This window comes from Scedosporium apiospermum, assembly GCF_000732125.1.
Source record: "Scedosporium apiospermum strain IHEM 14462 chromosome Unknown SEQ_SAPIO_0089, whole genome shotgun sequence".
NCBI classification, from domain to species: Eukaryota; Fungi; Ascomycota; class Sordariomycetes; order Microascales; family Microascaceae; genus Scedosporium; species Scedosporium apiospermum.
In genome coordinates, this window is record NW_015971790.1 from 650,569 (window position 1) to 666,548 (window position 15,980).

At 52.1% G+C, this 15,980-nt stretch overlaps 3 protein-coding genes and 1 pseudogene across 3 annotated transcripts; 2 read left to right on the forward strand and 2 right to left on the reverse strand.

The window, feature by feature from the left end:
• Positions 1 to 1,934: 1,934 nt before the first annotated feature.
• On the forward strand, positions 1,935 to 3,453 carry SAPIO_CDS3877 (uncharacterized protein; the record flags this gene model as incomplete). The annotated part of the gene is made up of 5 exons (XM_016786565.1): positions 1,935 to 2,106; positions 2,665 to 2,843; positions 2,949 to 2,975; positions 3,034 to 3,129; positions 3,187 to 3,453. 5 exons carry the CDS (start codon positions 1,935 to 1,937, stop codon positions 3,451 to 3,453), a joined length of 741 nt encoding a protein of 246 aa, XP_016643908.1.
• A 2,305-nt stretch (positions 3,454 to 5,758) lies between these two features.
• SAPIO_CDS3878 (26S proteasome non-ATPase regulatory subunit 3) lies at positions 5,759 to 7,770 on the forward strand (the record flags this gene model as incomplete). The annotated part of the gene is made up of 3 exons (XM_016786566.1): positions 5,759 to 6,029; positions 6,222 to 7,555; positions 7,627 to 7,770. The coding sequence occupies 3 exons, from the start codon at positions 5,759 to 5,761 to the stop codon at positions 7,768 to 7,770; spliced, it is 1,749 nt and encodes a 582-aa protein (XP_016643909.1).
• A 1,448-nt stretch (positions 7,771 to 9,218) lies between these two features.
• Positions 9,219 to 11,321, reverse strand: SAPIO_CDS3879 (uncharacterized protein; the record flags this gene model as incomplete). Its single annotated transcript, XM_016786567.1, has 2 exons — positions 9,219 to 10,142; positions 10,221 to 11,321. 2 exons carry the CDS (start codon positions 11,319 to 11,321, stop codon positions 9,219 to 9,221), a joined length of 2,025 nt encoding a protein of 674 aa, XP_016643910.1.
• Positions 11,322 to 13,199: 1,878 nt separating this feature from the next.
• SAPIO_CDS3880 lies at positions 13,200 to 15,362 on the reverse strand (annotated as a pseudogene; the record flags this gene model as incomplete).
• Between the last annotated feature and the right edge of the window lie 618 nt (positions 15,363 to 15,980).

The following is a 15,980-nucleotide window of genomic DNA, read 5'->3' on the forward strand; positions in this document are numbered from 1 at the left end:
CGTATTGTGGGTTTGAAGCGGAAATACGAAGGGCATCCATCTCTCTATTACGAGCAGACAAGCATCGTGTTTTCAGGCAACCTGATATCATGCCGATTATTTTGCGGGACCTTTTCATCCACCTTGTCGACGACTGAGGGTCCAGTGTTGTGCCCAAGAGTTAACGTCGGTTGTGTAAATTCACCGTATTATACAGTTGCGGGAAGCCCCGGCCACTCCTAGCTGGCCTTCGATGTGGGGACAAACGTTGTTGACCAGGAAAGGAATTTCCTGGGGAAACTGGGTGCCCAACTTGGTGTGAGGTTCGGCAGCTCAGGCCAGCTGGGCCGCCGACATCAGATGCTCCCTCATCCCAAATAGGGCGCGGTCTTTTCGCTATTCCCATAGGAATTTCTTTTTGCTGTGTTAAACACGGGCCCAATGAGAAGGACAGTGTCTGCGCAATTAGTACTTTACCGATTTTAGAACTATAATAAAACGGGAACCACGAAGGAATTAAAAGAGCGACAACATTGTATTGAATTAATGACCGAATCGACGGAATCGAATTAATGACGATGGAGGTTGTAATGGGTTACGGTGCTAAAATAATTGAAATTGTGGATGATGGCAGAACCTCGGATAAATAAAAATGGAACACATCCTTCTCACTGGACCCTTAAACATTGTTCCAACACGTTGCTTGATATTAAATAATTGTGGAAGGAGCCATTGTTGTCTTGACTAAATAGGAAGGAAGTGGCCCTTCGCGGCTTTCCATTTTATGTTGGAAAGAGTGGGCGGGAACGGATGGGCAAGGGAAGTGCGGGACGGGGAAGGACCCCTGGCCTTAACCCAAGCCACCAAGGTACAGTGCTACACTACACAAAGTACGCTTCTGTGCTCTGCCGGTCAGTTGCCAGCCAAGTATTAAATCAGCTCAGCGATCGTCTCATCCGGAGCATTACCCTGCGACATGACTGATCGACGGACTACGGGGTAGCTCGTGGGTTTCCGGGAACTACTGAGGGAGAAGGAGAGAAGTGGACTTATTCGAATGATTATTACCCGGGGAAATTCCTCGAATTTTATTACCAACAGGGTAGGGCTAGAGGTGTCTGACGCGATTCTCGTTGCTTCGTACGAAGCAACGAGAATCGCGTCAGACACCTCTAGCCCTACCCTGTTGGTAATAAAATTCGAGGAATTTCCCCGGGTAATAATCATTCGAATAAGTCCACTTCTCTCCTTCTCCCTCAGTAGTTCCCGGAAACCCACGAGCTACCCCGTAGTCCGTCGATCAGTCATGTCGCAGGGTAATGCTCCGGATGAGACGATCGCTGAGCTGATTTAATACTTGGCTGGCAACTGACCGGCAGAGCACAGAAGCGTACTTTGTGTAGTGTAGCACTGTACCTTGGTGGCTTGGGTTAAGGCCAGGGGTCCTTCCCCGTCCCGCACTTCCCTTGCCCATCCCTTCCCGACCACTCTTTTTTTAGCTAATAGCTATAAAAGTTATACTATAAAGGAATTTAGGAAGTAAGTTAAAGTTTACTTATTTAATATTTTTAATATTAAAAATATTAAATAAGTAAACTTTAACTTACTTCCTAAATTCCTTTATAGTATAACTTTTATAGCTATTAGCTAAAAAAAGAGGGTTGGGGAGGGGGGGGGGAAAGGGGGGGGATATTCTCCCATAAACTTTCAAACATAAATATAGCAAAAATTACCACCCGTCGTCCCAACCACATCCGCAAGCTCCCTCAACGTCCACGGCTCGCCCAGCCACCCGAAATCAACCGCATCTGTATCAAGGTACTCTTCGTAGTCGAAACCCGCCTCTCCGGGCCTGTACGGATACGCCGAGACGTACCGCTCGAACAGGGTGGTGGCCCAGTCCATGGGCGCCACACCGTCAGGCTCCGGGCCCGGAGCCTGACGGTGTGGCGCCCATGGACTGGGCCACCACCCTGTTCGAGCGGTACGTCTCGGCGTATCCGTACAGGCCCGGAGAGGCGGGTTTCGACTACGAAGAGTACCTTGATACAGATGCGGTTGATTTCGGGTGGCTGGGCGAGCCGTGGACGTTGAGGGAGCTTGCGGATGTGGTTGGGACGACGGGTGGTAATTTTTGCTATATTTATGTTTGAAAGTTTATGGGAGAATATCCCCCCCCTCCCCCCCCCCTTTTTTTTTTAAGTCACGTGGTTTCAAAACCGCTGTTGGAGTGTGGTTAGAGAAAAGGAAAAGTTTTCCGTGTCGTTGTTGAGATGGAGCATGTCTAGAAATTTCTGAGCCTCATTAGAATAAATAGTTTTTTTCTCCCTGGTTGAGCAGGGGACATGAAAAGTGGAGCAATCGATGGGAAAATTTCGGCACTCCAACAGCGGTTTTGAAACCACGTGACTTAAAAAAAAAAGGGGGTGTGTGTGGTTTGGTGGGTTTACGAAGGAAGGTATTTTGGGAATTCCGTGACATCCGACGGTATTGGATTGTTCGATCAGGTCCGAGCTAAGTTTTGTTTCCATATCCCTGCAAATATTCCAACACTTGACGCGTTTCCTTGGCCAACCTTGCAATCAGATCCATCACCGCACTCTAAGTAACCAGAATCCAGCACTACCATCAAAATGGATCGCCGAATGTCTTCCAGAATCGAATCTCTACAAAAATGTGCGACAGACTATCCCGAACAGCGAGCGAACATTGAAGCAATAATCCGGTACTATGAGGCGGGTGGACGACTTCCTAAAGCTGGTGTAGAAGTTCTGTACTGCTTTGACGGCGAGAACGTCAAGGTGGGATCACACGAGGACCTTACCCATGAACATGTAGCACGGAAGGCAGTCGGCTGGGTGGATGTATGTTGTTTAACGAACTCCTGCGCTTTTCAATTGTTTTTTCCGCAGAAAGCTAACCACAATGGTGTTTAGATGAATGTGTCCCAAATGGGATTTGCGCCGTAGGCTGGCCAAACCAAAAAGGACGTCGATGTGAGTGTGGTCGATGGTACGCCCTATCCCCACTCAGTTTTCCACTAATCCATCCCAGTCGTCGCCGAGTACCATTGAGGCAGCTGCCCCAGGCTACTTGCAAATGGCCGAGTCAGTGGCTTGCCCAGTTGATGCGGCTTCTCGAATGCATACCGTACGAGCTAAATCCCGGACGCTCCAGCGAGCATTGCTAATCGGAGGTTGTGAACAGCCCTTAGCGCAATTTCGCATTCCGTACCAGTATGGAGGAGACGAGACGATTGTCATCAATGCCACGATATGCAACGACACCGGCTCGCGGATCCGGACTATATACGAGCACGACTTCAACCTCCTAAACGGACCTCCTGCTAGCCGCCATACTTTTCCCCCGCAGCCTCTTCCAATCAATACTCCCAACGGCGTCGCCATGGCGCCAACTGTTTCCATGCTGATCGCATTATTAAGCGCGATCAAAGTGGGGCGATCAAGGCCTTGACGGACCGGATGCCCGAGCGGTTCGTGATTCGGAATTTCAATCATGGGCAGACCTTTCTCTTGTCTGGCATGGCAATGCGGCAAAGACTATGTTTCGCGACCGCGCCCTGTAACGACTTTTTATACGTCTCTGTCAAGAAAAACGGAATAGTCTCACAACTCCCTGTTGTCTAAATCCAAATGATGCTCGATATATCTCCGAACAACTATGTCTCGGAGGCGGATGCGAGTGGGAACCGGCCGTATCGAGGATCGGACGTAGACACTCACCAATTTCTCGGTTTAAGCGCATGCAATGGCCAAAGTCTACTCTCACGCTCTTGTCTCCGACATCGCCGCCTTACATCATTTCTTGGGCCTCGTGATATTCTTGCGGATATAGCCTTGCGGGAACTTTTGGTGGGCTCGATGGAGCCAGGTATCAATCTAGGAATCAGATCGGCCTCGTTTTCCCCCTTTTCTCGTGAGGAAACAACAAGAAGGATTCGACAGAAAGGCGGACTGGTAAATTACGCCTTTCGGCTATCTTATGTTTAGACGGTGCTCGTTCCTCCCTTGCTGATCAGCGTTCTTCGCGAGAATAGAATTCATTCTTCGGACTGTAAAGATGAGTAGGTGAGGAAATTGAAAGCCGGCTCGCTCCTAGGGTCTTGAGGCCATCAGGGTCCTGATGATAATAATTTTATCTGGAAGGATCAGTCTCCTTTTGTTTTATGTCTGGGCTAAGTCCAGCTCCCCAACTAAGCAGATAGTAGCCGCGGCGCAAGAAGCAGAGATCAATGTATTCTAAAACCAGCCGCTTTGTCTTAATGCTCCTCGTAAGAGTTGACAGCGAGTGTTGTACTGTTCTTGCCCAACCGCACTGAGCCTGCGAGAATTGGGGGTTTTCTTCGTCTCCCGTCATTGGATCTTCTTGCATGGCACGACGCAAGCCATACGTGTTCATCAATAGCGAGAGGTGATAGGGGCATTTGGAGCTTGATAAGGCCATCAAATGGTGTGCTGCTGCTGCTGTGGAAGCATCGAATTTCAATTATTAAGCCGCTCGGCGCTGGACGAGACCACGTTTAAGGAACATCAATTTGAAGTCGTTGAAATGGCGCTCAACTCAAAGTCAATTACGTGAGGATTGTATTACTGTGCACCAGTCCAAGTCTGGTGATAATCCGAGTCAAGTACACTACATGGTGGGGGGGGAACAACACGGAACCGAGAAGATGACCGTGGATCAAATCAATTGATACTGAGAGTCGTGAGGCAGACTTTGAGGCAGCAGGCACCAAAGGGCAACGTCATGGGGCTCGCTGGCGAGGTTGCCTATACTCGAGAGCCTAGTGGATGAACTACCGATCTTGCAGGTATCAGGTACCGTTTTTGGGAGCTGATCGCCTGACGAGGGTGCTCCAGGTACCATTGTACTGACACAGCTGGAATCAGGTAGGCAGGTACGTGACGACAGCAGACAGCCTGGCGAAGGTTCAATCAAGCTGGGTCCTTTATGCTACGGTACAAGGAGTGTACAACTGAACATCGGCTTCTGCGTACAGTGCCCAAGCGCTGCGGCTGCTGGGCGCAAAGACTGAGGTGGATGTATACTCAACGGCTTATTTCGTATCAAAGACAACATATTACCACATAATACTCAGTAAAATTAAGTATAAAGTACTTTATGACACAGCATAAAAACCTGCATCTGATTCGGGTCCGTCAAGCACATCCAGTGCCAATCGCCAATCGCCCTGCTGCGCTGCACAAGTCAGGTTCTGTTCTACTTTCTGATTCCGGCTGGCTCCTGCTCCTGCTCTCCATGCAACAAGCAGCAGGAAAGACCAAGACAAGCTGCTGCTCGAACAACCACACACGCAACAATCCTCGCCATCCACGCTCAACTTTCCCACAACGAACGCGGCGCCTGCCCTTCAGCCCTCCATTCCTGTAAAAACTCTTTACATCTAATCCATTATTGTTTTCCTCCCATTCCATTTCGATCCGCTTCTCATTCCCCCCTTCCAGCGAACTAGGTTTTCCGATCGGAAATCTCCGTCCTCTCGAAAGCAGAAAGCGCGCTTCCCAAATCGAGGTCATCATCATCACCCATCGCCCATTCGAAGCCAAAGGAAACACGCATCCCCCAGCGACGCCTGAAGGCCATTTCCATCTCCCGCAGCGTCTTTCCCATTTCTCCCGAATCGTGAGACCTCAGACGGAGTGAAAATTTCACGATATTCGCCTTCATCTCCGTCTATCTCCTTCTCCCCCTTTGTTTTTTCCTTCTCTTTTCTCGTTCCTTCCACACAGCAGCCGATATGCCCGGCAAGACACCCCATAGCAACGGGAACGAGCCCGTCGAGAATGGTATTAGGAGTAACCAGGACGTCGATATGAAGGAAGATCTCAAGGGCAAAGGAAAGAAAGCCGCCAAGGACGGTGATGAGGAGATGACTGTTGTAGTCCCCAAGACAAGACCCGTCAAGTCCTCAGCACCCCCCGATTCCGATGGTGATGTGGCAATGGCCAACGAGGCTGAGGATGCCGAGGGCGAGGTCAAAGTCGACCCCGTCGTGCAAACAGCTACAGGTGAGTTTCTTTCTTTTTCATTTCTTAGATTTTCCCTTCCCTTCGATTCCCATTCCTTTCCTTTTCCTTCCGATGAAAGCAACAACTTCCATATTTCAATCATCATGTGCTTTTTGCCGTCATCTCGCACTGGTGACGCAATGGACAAAAACTTCGTGCCTAACCTTCTCTGTTCTTTGCTTCCAAACACAGACATCAAGAACAACTTTGCCCTGCTGGAACGCGCCGTTGCCCAGTTCGATGCCAGGTTTTCTCTTCGAGCCCTCCGATCCATCTCTCTGATTCGCAAACGCCTCACTCCGGATATCATCGCAAAGGTCATAATCGAGACTTTCCCTGCCACTGTAGTGTCTGGAAATGCTGCCAAGGCCCTTCTCTACGCCATCGATCGCCAGGATCTTCCCCTCGGTCGACCTCTTAATGGCGAGGTGGACCACCTGGAGAACGAGCACGCAAAGGCTCCCACGAAAAACGGCGCAAAGAAGGAGCTGAAGGAGGTCATCCCCGAGATTGATATTTTCCTGGGCATCCTTATCCAGGTTTATCTGTTCGATTCCAAGCAGTACCAGCGCGGAGCTGAGTTCTCCAAGCACCTCTCGGACCGGATCCAGAAGCTTAACCGCCGTACCTTAGATTCCTTGTCTGCCAAGGTCTACTTCTACTTTAACCTCTTCTGCGAACAGCTCGACCCCCTACCGCCCTCTACCCAGTCGCCTATTGTCGCTCTTCGTCCTACGCTGCTCGCCGCGCTACGGACCGCCGTGTTGCGCAAGGACATCGATACCCAGGCCACCGTGATTGTGTTGCTCCTCCGAAACTACCTTCTCACGTCGCATATCTCCCAGGCCGATCTGCTCGTCTCCCACACCCAGTTCCCCGAGAACGCCGCCAACAACCAGGTCGCGCGCTTCCTCTACTACCTTGGCCGCATCCGCGCCATCCAGCTGCGCTACGGTGAAGCTCATACCCACCTAACTGCCGCCACCCGAAAGGCTCCCTCCAGTGCCTGCGCCGTGGGCTTCTCGCAGACCGCGACTAAGCTCCTTCTCGTCGTCGAGCTGTTGATGGGCGACATCCCCGACCGCGCGACTTTCCGCCAACCCACGCTCGAAGTTGCGCTCCAGCCCTACTTCCGCCTCGTCCAGGCCGTCCGCGTGGGCAACCTCGAGGACTTCGAGACCATCATCGCCGACCACGCCGACACTTTCCGCCGCGATGGAACGTACACGCTCATCCTGCGCCTGAGGCAAAACGTCATCAAGACGGGCATCCGCATGATGTCGCTCTCGTACTCGCGCATCTCGCTCCGGGACATTTGCATCCGCCTACACCTCGGAAGCGAGGAGTCTGCCGAGTACATCGTTGCCAAGGCGATCAGGGATGGCGTCATTGAGGCAACCCTAGATCGCGAGAGGGGTTTCATGAAGAGTAAGGAGGTGGGTGATGTGTATGCCACGCGTGAGCCTGGAGAGGCTTTCCACGAGCGTATCCGGGTGTGTCTATCTCTTCATGACGAGAGTGTCAAGGTATGTTGTATTCTTCCCCCACCATGTAACACATTAAGTCGCCATTTGTACTAACTTCTATTCCTTTTCAGGCAATGCGATTCCCTATGAACCAACATCGTCTCGAGCTGAAGAATGCCCAGGAGGCACGCGAGAGGGAGCGGGAAATGGCCAACGAGATACAGGATGGGGACTTGGACGAGGATGACCTCGGAGGCGATTTCGAGGGAATGTAAATTCAAAAACACAGAAAAACCAGCAACATTGTCTCTTGTATCTTTACTACTCCATGTTTACTACTCCATGTTCTCTTTTCCTTTACTCTGTTTCTTTCTTTCTAATTCTTTCAACTGTTGTTTCTCATCCCTTTCATCTGTCTCTCCGGTCTTGGCCTCCTCTTCCTTGTGTTGAGGATCCCCATCGTTTTCTCATTGTCAAACCTGTGCCCTCGCCCCTTTCCTTCTTGCCCTTTGTAACAACTCTCGTGGAACTATTTACTTACCGAAACAACAACTTACTACTACTATACTACAGACGGGGAGGTTTAAACCGGGAGGGGACAAATTCTGGTAATGGGCGTTTTCTTCCTTTTTTTCTTTCCCCTATCCACAGCAGCAAACTGGTTTTATTTGTTTTGTGTTTAGCTTTCCCTATCCATCCATCCATTCATCCCCCTGGCGTACTTTTGGTTTTATTTGTCTTTCCGTTGTCAATCTCGACATTTTCCTGGCTCATTCTCTGAGGAAGTGGTAGACCTGGCAGACATCTTGATAAAGACAATTGGGCTTTCTTACTACCTACTTGGCCCTAAGCCTCCTCGTTTGTGTGGTGCTTCACTTTTTGTAAGGTTGTATTAAACGTCGAATATTGTTAGACTAGGTTGTGACCCGGTCACTATTTGAAGGACGAGAGACTTTCTTGCTGAATCTTTATACAGCAATTCGTCCCGTTCTCGGTTTGAGTCGATGCCAATTTCTTCCTTGGCCTTAGGTTTGTCTGTGTATCTTTACTTTGGGAGTATCCCGAGATCGCCGAGACTGGAATCAAGCTTCATGGTTTTTCTCCGATATCCTGGTTTGTTCTTGCTACTCATTCTCGGAGTATCCCTTTCCTAGGGTGTCAAAGAGGCTCTCGAGGATAGGACAGAGGAGCCTCCCCTCTGAATCCCCCCGGAAAAGAAAAGCCCTGATAGTCCATCCGAAGCTGCCTCGTACTCGCCATTTGTCCCCCGTCACGCGTCTCTTCGAGTCCCAATAATCCATCCTGATGTTTGTTGTGATCCGTCAGGGGCTTAAAGCCTCGCCATCAACTTCGCTACTGTACGTATTCTAGCTTTCTCCAAGTACTATTAAAACAGCCTAGGCACCTCACAAAGAAATGAGATCTTTTTTTTTTTTTAATAGGACTCGATAACGAGAATATGTTAATCCTCTAAAACAACTCCCCCGGTCCCCGCCATGGAACAACCGTCAATCAGCATTGTCCTCACTAGGCGTCCTCAAATGCGAAACTCATTTCAACGCCTCCATAGCTCCTCGTAGAAAGAGCGTAACAAAAAACCAGGGTATCCGTGACTTAAAAGTACAAGAAAAGCAGACAGGCCATCTTACAGACAGCCTCCACAGTCCGCCAAAAAAAAAAAAAAAAAAAAAAAAAAAAAAAAGCCCCCTCGCCTCACCCCTTATCAAACAGCCACCTCCTCCGCATCAACACTCACCCTCCGCGCCTTCAACTCCTCAAGATAGTGCGGAACGAATCCACTTGGATCGCAAGGCCTCGTCAGGTTAATCCTCTGCGCCACCACCCAGGCCCTCACGGCATCTTTGGTGATCCTCACCCTCGGCACCATCTTGGGTTCGGGTTGGACGTCGCCATCCTCCTTGGACGCCGTCTCCTTATCCTTGGACGCTTCACCGTCCTTCTTCTCTGCCTGTCCGTCCACATCGTCACCATCTTCTTCTTCCTCCACGGCAGCGGCATCGTCGGGGGAAGGCACGGGAGCGGGAGGTTTGCCTGGTCCGATACCAGCATCCTCAACGACGCCCATATCACGAAGGACACCTAGACAGTCCTCCGGGGTGATCCACGTAGCCTTGCTACAATCAGCAATATCAATAATCACCTCTTCACCCTCTCGCTCGCCGCTCTCATCATCAGCACCCTTCCGCTTCTTATCAGAAGGAGATGCGCTCGACGCCGAGCCACCACTCGTATCAAGGCTCAAAATCCACCGCGCAATCTCCCCAGACCAAAACCGCCGATATCCCTTCCTACCAAGCTCCGAAATAGGCTTCTCAGGCCCACCAAGGATCCCCTCGTGCCGGGCGATCTCATACGATACGCCCATGAGCAGCGAACCAAGGCCCTTGCGTTGCCAGGGCGGGAAGACAAGGATGCAGGCAAGGTTGTTGTTGTCCCAGGAAAGCTTCTCCTTGGAGAAGAAGCCGCAGATGTGGTGTTTCATGGTCGCGGGGCCGTTGGGACGACCGACGGGGGCGACGGGTTTGGAGTAGACGAGGAGGAAGTAGTTGAAGCCTGTGACGTCGAAGAAGACGGATTTGTTGTCGAGGAATAGCTTAGCAAAGAGGGAGAGATTCTGGCAAAAGAGCTTTGGGGAGAAGTTAGCGAGAGCTTGTATAAAGAAAAAGAAAGAAAAAAAAGGAAGAAGTAAAGTTCAACAACTTACCACGTCCTTTTCACCATCTACCTCCCAGACACTCCACTCTCCCTCATCCTGCACCGTCTGCGGCACAGAAACAGGGCCAGCATCTCCCCGACGCCTCTTAGGCGCCTTGCCATTCGTCTCGACTGGCACAAGCACTGTCCTCGTCATCTTCGGATGCGCGTAAATCTTTCGTCCAGGAATAAAGCCCTTGCTCTCGCACACGCGCACGTGCTCCCACCACGTTACGAGCTCCTTGGAGTACTTGAAGCAGCAGGGACACACGTACAACCGGTCGAGCACGGGAGAAGCGTCTCGGTCACGTCGCGCGTGGCTCTTGCTCGGTCCCGCCGCCGTGGATGCGTCGGGGCGACCGGCAGAGGCCGTCTCGCCGAGGACGTCCTTGCCGTAGTAGGATGGGTACCAGGTGCGGAAGCAAATGTTACCGAGGACGACTTTGTCGATGTTGCGCTCAACGGTGGGTGTTGCGGATTTTCCGAGAGTTTTGGAGGGTTCCTTCGAGGTCGAGGAGGAGGATGTCTGTTTTCGAGTCGCGGATTTGGGGGGTTGGTGTTTCGTCGATTCGGCCGTCGCCGTCGAGGATTTCGTAGTGCGCTGTGCAGCAGAGGGGATGGAAGGAGCCGCATCTTGAGTGGGCTTCACGTTCTCTTTCGTCGCCATGTGCGAGCCATTGGTCGCTTTATTTCCTTTCGCTACTTTGGTGGCCTTCACATTCGTGGCATCAGCGCGGGGGCCGCCGTTCGGCCACTTCAGAGTCGTCTGCACATGCCTAATCGGCACAGACGAGCTCGAAGCCGAAGTGCCAGTCTTTGGCGCCACGGGAGCAGCCACCGTTGTGGCCATCGGTTCCGTCGCCGTCGCCGATGCGGGAGGACGTCCGCGTTTAGGTTTCGACGTGGGATGTTCGGAGGTCAAGATGGATGTCGATTCCGCAGCCGTCGACGTCGCAGCAGGGGCTGTTGTGGACGGTGGGACGGGAGGTGCTGAGTTCGGAGTGTGACGCGTAGATCGACGCGTTACGATGGGGGATGGGGGCTGGGGCGGCGCTGGGCTATCGTCATTGTTCTTTCCGTTTCTTCTTCGCCCTCGTTTGGGTGGAGCCATCAAGTGGCAGGGTATTTCGCGAAAGCTGAAAGGGGATGGAGGGTGGTCAATTGATAGATTTCAAACCCCTGTGCTGTCTGCAAAGTTTCGCCCGGATGGGGCAGGGCGGTGAGGCGTGTCTAGGCGCAATTGGGATGGAGGGGCTTGTGTTCTGTTTGCTGGTGGGTCTGATTTTCGCTGAGATGCAGATGGGGAAACGGGAACAGGAATGTGATGGAGATGCACAGGTCTGAGTTGGTTGTGTGTAGAGAAGCTGGATGGTGGATTTTTTGCAGAATTTTTCAGGATTAAAACCCAGCGGCGACGACCTTGTAACTATTTCGTATCCAACAACATCCCGTCCAGCGGGTTGCTGTTTCCCTCGTGCTGAATCTCCATCAATGGAGACTCAATGATTCATTGTCATTCAGCGAATACAGAGAGGTACAGAGGTACAATTGTACGACGATTACGTCATTCTCGGTGAGGTTTCGGTGTGGACTTCAGTGTGGCTTGCACCTGCATCAATCGATCTTGATCTTCGAAACTGATTGACCGCACCTGCCTCGAGTGCAGATCAGAGCTGAGGTACCGGGTGGCTTTAACCTGAGGCAGCAATTGGAATTCTATATTGATTGATATGTCTCTCGCACAGCCAAGATAGTGCACAAGTCCCCAAGTAGGGCCCGCACGACGCAGTATGAATACTTGCTCATCTGTCTAAGACGAAGGCACACAGAACAGCTCTGGCATCATTCTCAGAGCGTCACTCAAAGTACGCCAACAAGCCCCGGGCCCAAAACGAGACCAATATTGTGTAGACTATGCTTTCGACACCAGGACACGATGACGACGATGTGAGTTGCCAACCGATTTATATGATATTCGTCGGACTGCTCAACTGGGCGAGAATAGAGTGCACATCTAGATTGCACATCTAATTAGGGGCCAGGTGGTGGATGTTCGATGAGGATGGAATCCGCCTTGGCGTCTCAAGTGTCCGGCAGGGGCAGAAGGTCTTCTTGTTAGAGTAGTCAGAACCACTTCGAGAGAAACTCTGGCTATCTGCGGCCTGCCAAACTCGTCGACAAAGGTAAACTCTCAACGTTCAGGTGTTTGGGCCGTGTACGGCGGGTATCTCGAAAGGACGGCCCGCAGAACAGAACCAATATCAGATATGCTCCAGTTATCCTGAACAAGGGCCGCCACCCGAGCAAGAAGTCTATGGATATGGATCCGCCGATGATATAACTCGGTGCGGTGAACTCCTCGCTGTAGAGGACTGCTCCCAGTGTAAGTTTTCTCGTTTGCTGTCATAGCTTCACTCAATTCCTCCAGATTTGCTGCCTCATTTTGCGGGGTCCCCTTCGCTCCCGACCCCAGAGAGAAGGACGGCACAAGAGTGGCGCGGGTGACACCTTACTTCTACTGACGTCGGTCTCGCGGAGGACAAGCGGCCCCATTAAAGATTGGATCGAGGTATTACATAGCGGTACGAGACCCTCTAGGCCTACTCAGCTCTGACGCTTCAGGCGAAAACACTGCGATGCTCATTATGGATGGATATCGGTGCTCGAGTTTTACACGCGTAGAGAGACTGCCGCCGAGAGTTTCGACAACTACCGTCCATTACACTACACCGGAAAGGCGCTGCTCGCCGACATAGGAGAATAGGCAATTCTTGTTTTAAAAAGTCTGTGGTATATAATTCTATTTTTTAAGAAGATCGCTTGCCTGTGCGATAACTCCAATCCTCGAAAAGCAAAAGATGAAAAGAGAAAAAAGAAGAAAAAAAAAAAAAAAACGAACATAATCGGTACCAGCGATCAGCGATAAAACAGCCCGAGAACAATGAAGGTGTAACGATGAGGTCCAACACAACACCGGAGGTTGTGCCACCTACTCCTCCTCATCCTCCTCTTCCTCTTCACTGTCGTCTCCGTCACCTGGTTCCTCTCCTTCGTCTTCCCCATCCTCAATAAATTCCATTAACCCCTTCCTAAACTCCTCGAGATCCCTCTCCTCATACACTGAATCTACAACCCTCACCCCCTGATCCAGAACAACCCACCTCTTCTCCCCCCTCCGGAACCTCTCATAAGACATCCCCTCTCCATACCTCGCCTTAACATTCAACTCCATCCTCCTCCACGCCGCCCTCTCCACATCACTTACATCCCTCCTCAAAGCAGCCCCCGTAACAAACTCCGTAGCACTCGGTCCCTGCGCAGGAACGAACTGCCTAGCCGGCTTATCGCTTTCTCGGCAATCAAGCACCGACGAGGCCCAGAAGAAACAAAGCGTATGATGACGTCGGACAAACTCATAGATTCTCTGCAACGCGCCGTCTGTCAGGCCGCAGTGGCCCAGCGAGAGGTACTCCAACATTGCGGGACCGCGAACATTCGAGTCGAAAGGCACAAGGAGCGAACAGAGGGCCGGCACGGCGTCGTCGTCGATGTAGTTGAAAGCTTGTCCGAGGGAGACAGTGCACGCCCCCTGGCTAAGATCGAGGGCGCGGAGGTTCGGATGGCCGGAGAGGGCGTTGCAGAGGGGCACGACGCCACTGGTGCCGAGGCCGACGGATTGGAGGGCGACGCGTCGGAGGGAAGGGGCGCAGCGGATTCCTGTGGCTAGATTCTTGACGCCGGTGTTGCCTAGCGGGTTGTAGGAGAGGTAGATGGAATGGAGACGGTGAGGGGGTCCGGGTCGAGATTGGAGGGACAGGAACCTGGCGATGGATGCGGCTGCCTTGTCGGATATTCCGTTGCCGCTCAGATACAGGACCTCGAGTGGGAGGGGGCCGACGTCCTGGCGTTCGAGGTGTTGCGTCAACGCGCCGAGGAGAGCTGCAACGCCGGCGTCGCCAAGTTGAGTCTGATCAAGGTCGAGGATCCGCAGCTTTCGAGTCTTGGTGATGAGGCGGACCAAATCCGGTACGGCTTCTGGACCTAACGGGTTTCCCTTGAGCCACACGCTTGTGACGGTCCTAGAAGTGATTAACGAATCGACAAGTGCCTCGAAGCCTGCGGAATCGATATCGTTCCCCGTCAAGTGCCACGTCTCGATGCGATCAGGCACATTCTTCAAGAATCTCGCAATCGCTTCGCACCCGACTTCTCCGATATTATTGTCTCCGAGAAGGATATGCCTGACAAACTCGTTTGCGCGCAGACTCCGCAGAACGTCCAGGACCAGCTCTGGTGCCAGTCCCGTCCCGCAAAGGTCCAGTCTTCCGTCCCCGAGCAAAATCCCCCGTCTGAACTCTGCTCCCTTTGTCCGGTAATAGACTTCACCGTTTCCGCCGTTGAGCTCGACCCCCTCCGATCCAGTCGACAAAGCATACGTGCCCCCTCTCTCAAGATGCTTCATCAAGGCTCGCAGGTCCTCCTCCCGTGCTGTCCTCCTACCAAACGCACTCTTCTTCACCCTAACCCCCTTCAACGAAACCCCCATCTCCTCACCATCCCACTCCCCCTGCTCCGCTATTCTCCCCGCCCAACCCGGAACCCAAAAACACGGCGCCGCGCCCCCATTCGCACCAAACCTCCTCAAACCACCACCAACCAACAAATCAAACTCCCTCTGCACCATAACCCACCCCCTCAACTTCACCCTATCTGCATCATACCGAATCAACGGGGAAAGCGACCCTGCCCTCGAGGGAAACATCAACTCCGCCACCGCAGCCGCCAACAACATCCTCTTCGACTTGCGCCTCGGAAGCACGAGGAGTTCCTCGTCCGCCCGCGCCGAAGGTAAATGGAACGGCATGTTGAGGATCTCAACGGCAGTGTACGGTCGCGAGGGGTTGAAGTTCGGCATCGTGGCTGCGAGGCGGGATAGGGATTTGCGACAGAGGCGGGCGAGCCGGACGGCTTCGGGGGTGTGCGTGTGGGTGGGTTCATCGGGGGCGGAGGTTGAGAGCTCGGAGCGGAGCTGGTTGGGACTGTTGCCTGAGGAGGAGGATGTTGTTGATGGGGGCGAGGATCGGCGTCTTAGAGCGGGATCGGAGCTCCCGCAGACAATGATGGGGGTGCTCGGCATCGGAGTGGAGGACATTGTGTCACGGAAATAAAGAAAAAGGAAACCAGCGACAACAGTTTAGTAGTATCTCCGACGCCGCGTTCGACTGTGCCTTTTCCGACGTGTGGCCCAATGGAGTGGTTTACAGCTAACAGGGAAGAAACTAAAATCTAATGATCAAAAGGAAAAAAAAAAAAAAAGAAAATGAATAAAGCCTTGCTCTTGCTCAAAATGTCGAAGAAGGATGCAAGGAGTTGGATCTCTCATCTCTATTATATACTAAAGACCCTTGAACAATCTAGCCATCCAGGACCGGGCAGCATCAGACTAAACCAGCCCTTCCCGCCATCTAAACCCTCAGTGGTGAGATCTAGGACCCTTCGCATATTCCCCCATTCAGACCTCATCTCGCAATACTATCCCCTCCCAAGCCTCTCGGGGCCTAAGCATTCTTTCCCCTTGCAGGAATATTGGAACGGCTGGCTTGCTTTCTTACCTTATTTTTCTCCCTCCTCGAGTAACGTTTCTCCAAATCACACCTCCCCAACGACTCTTTCCCTAGCCCTATAGGGTTAAAAGTGGGCGCAAGCATCCTCGACAGTCACAAGGGGTGCTTGCCGGGAAGCCGTGCAACACCGGGTGTTCCAGGGCGCT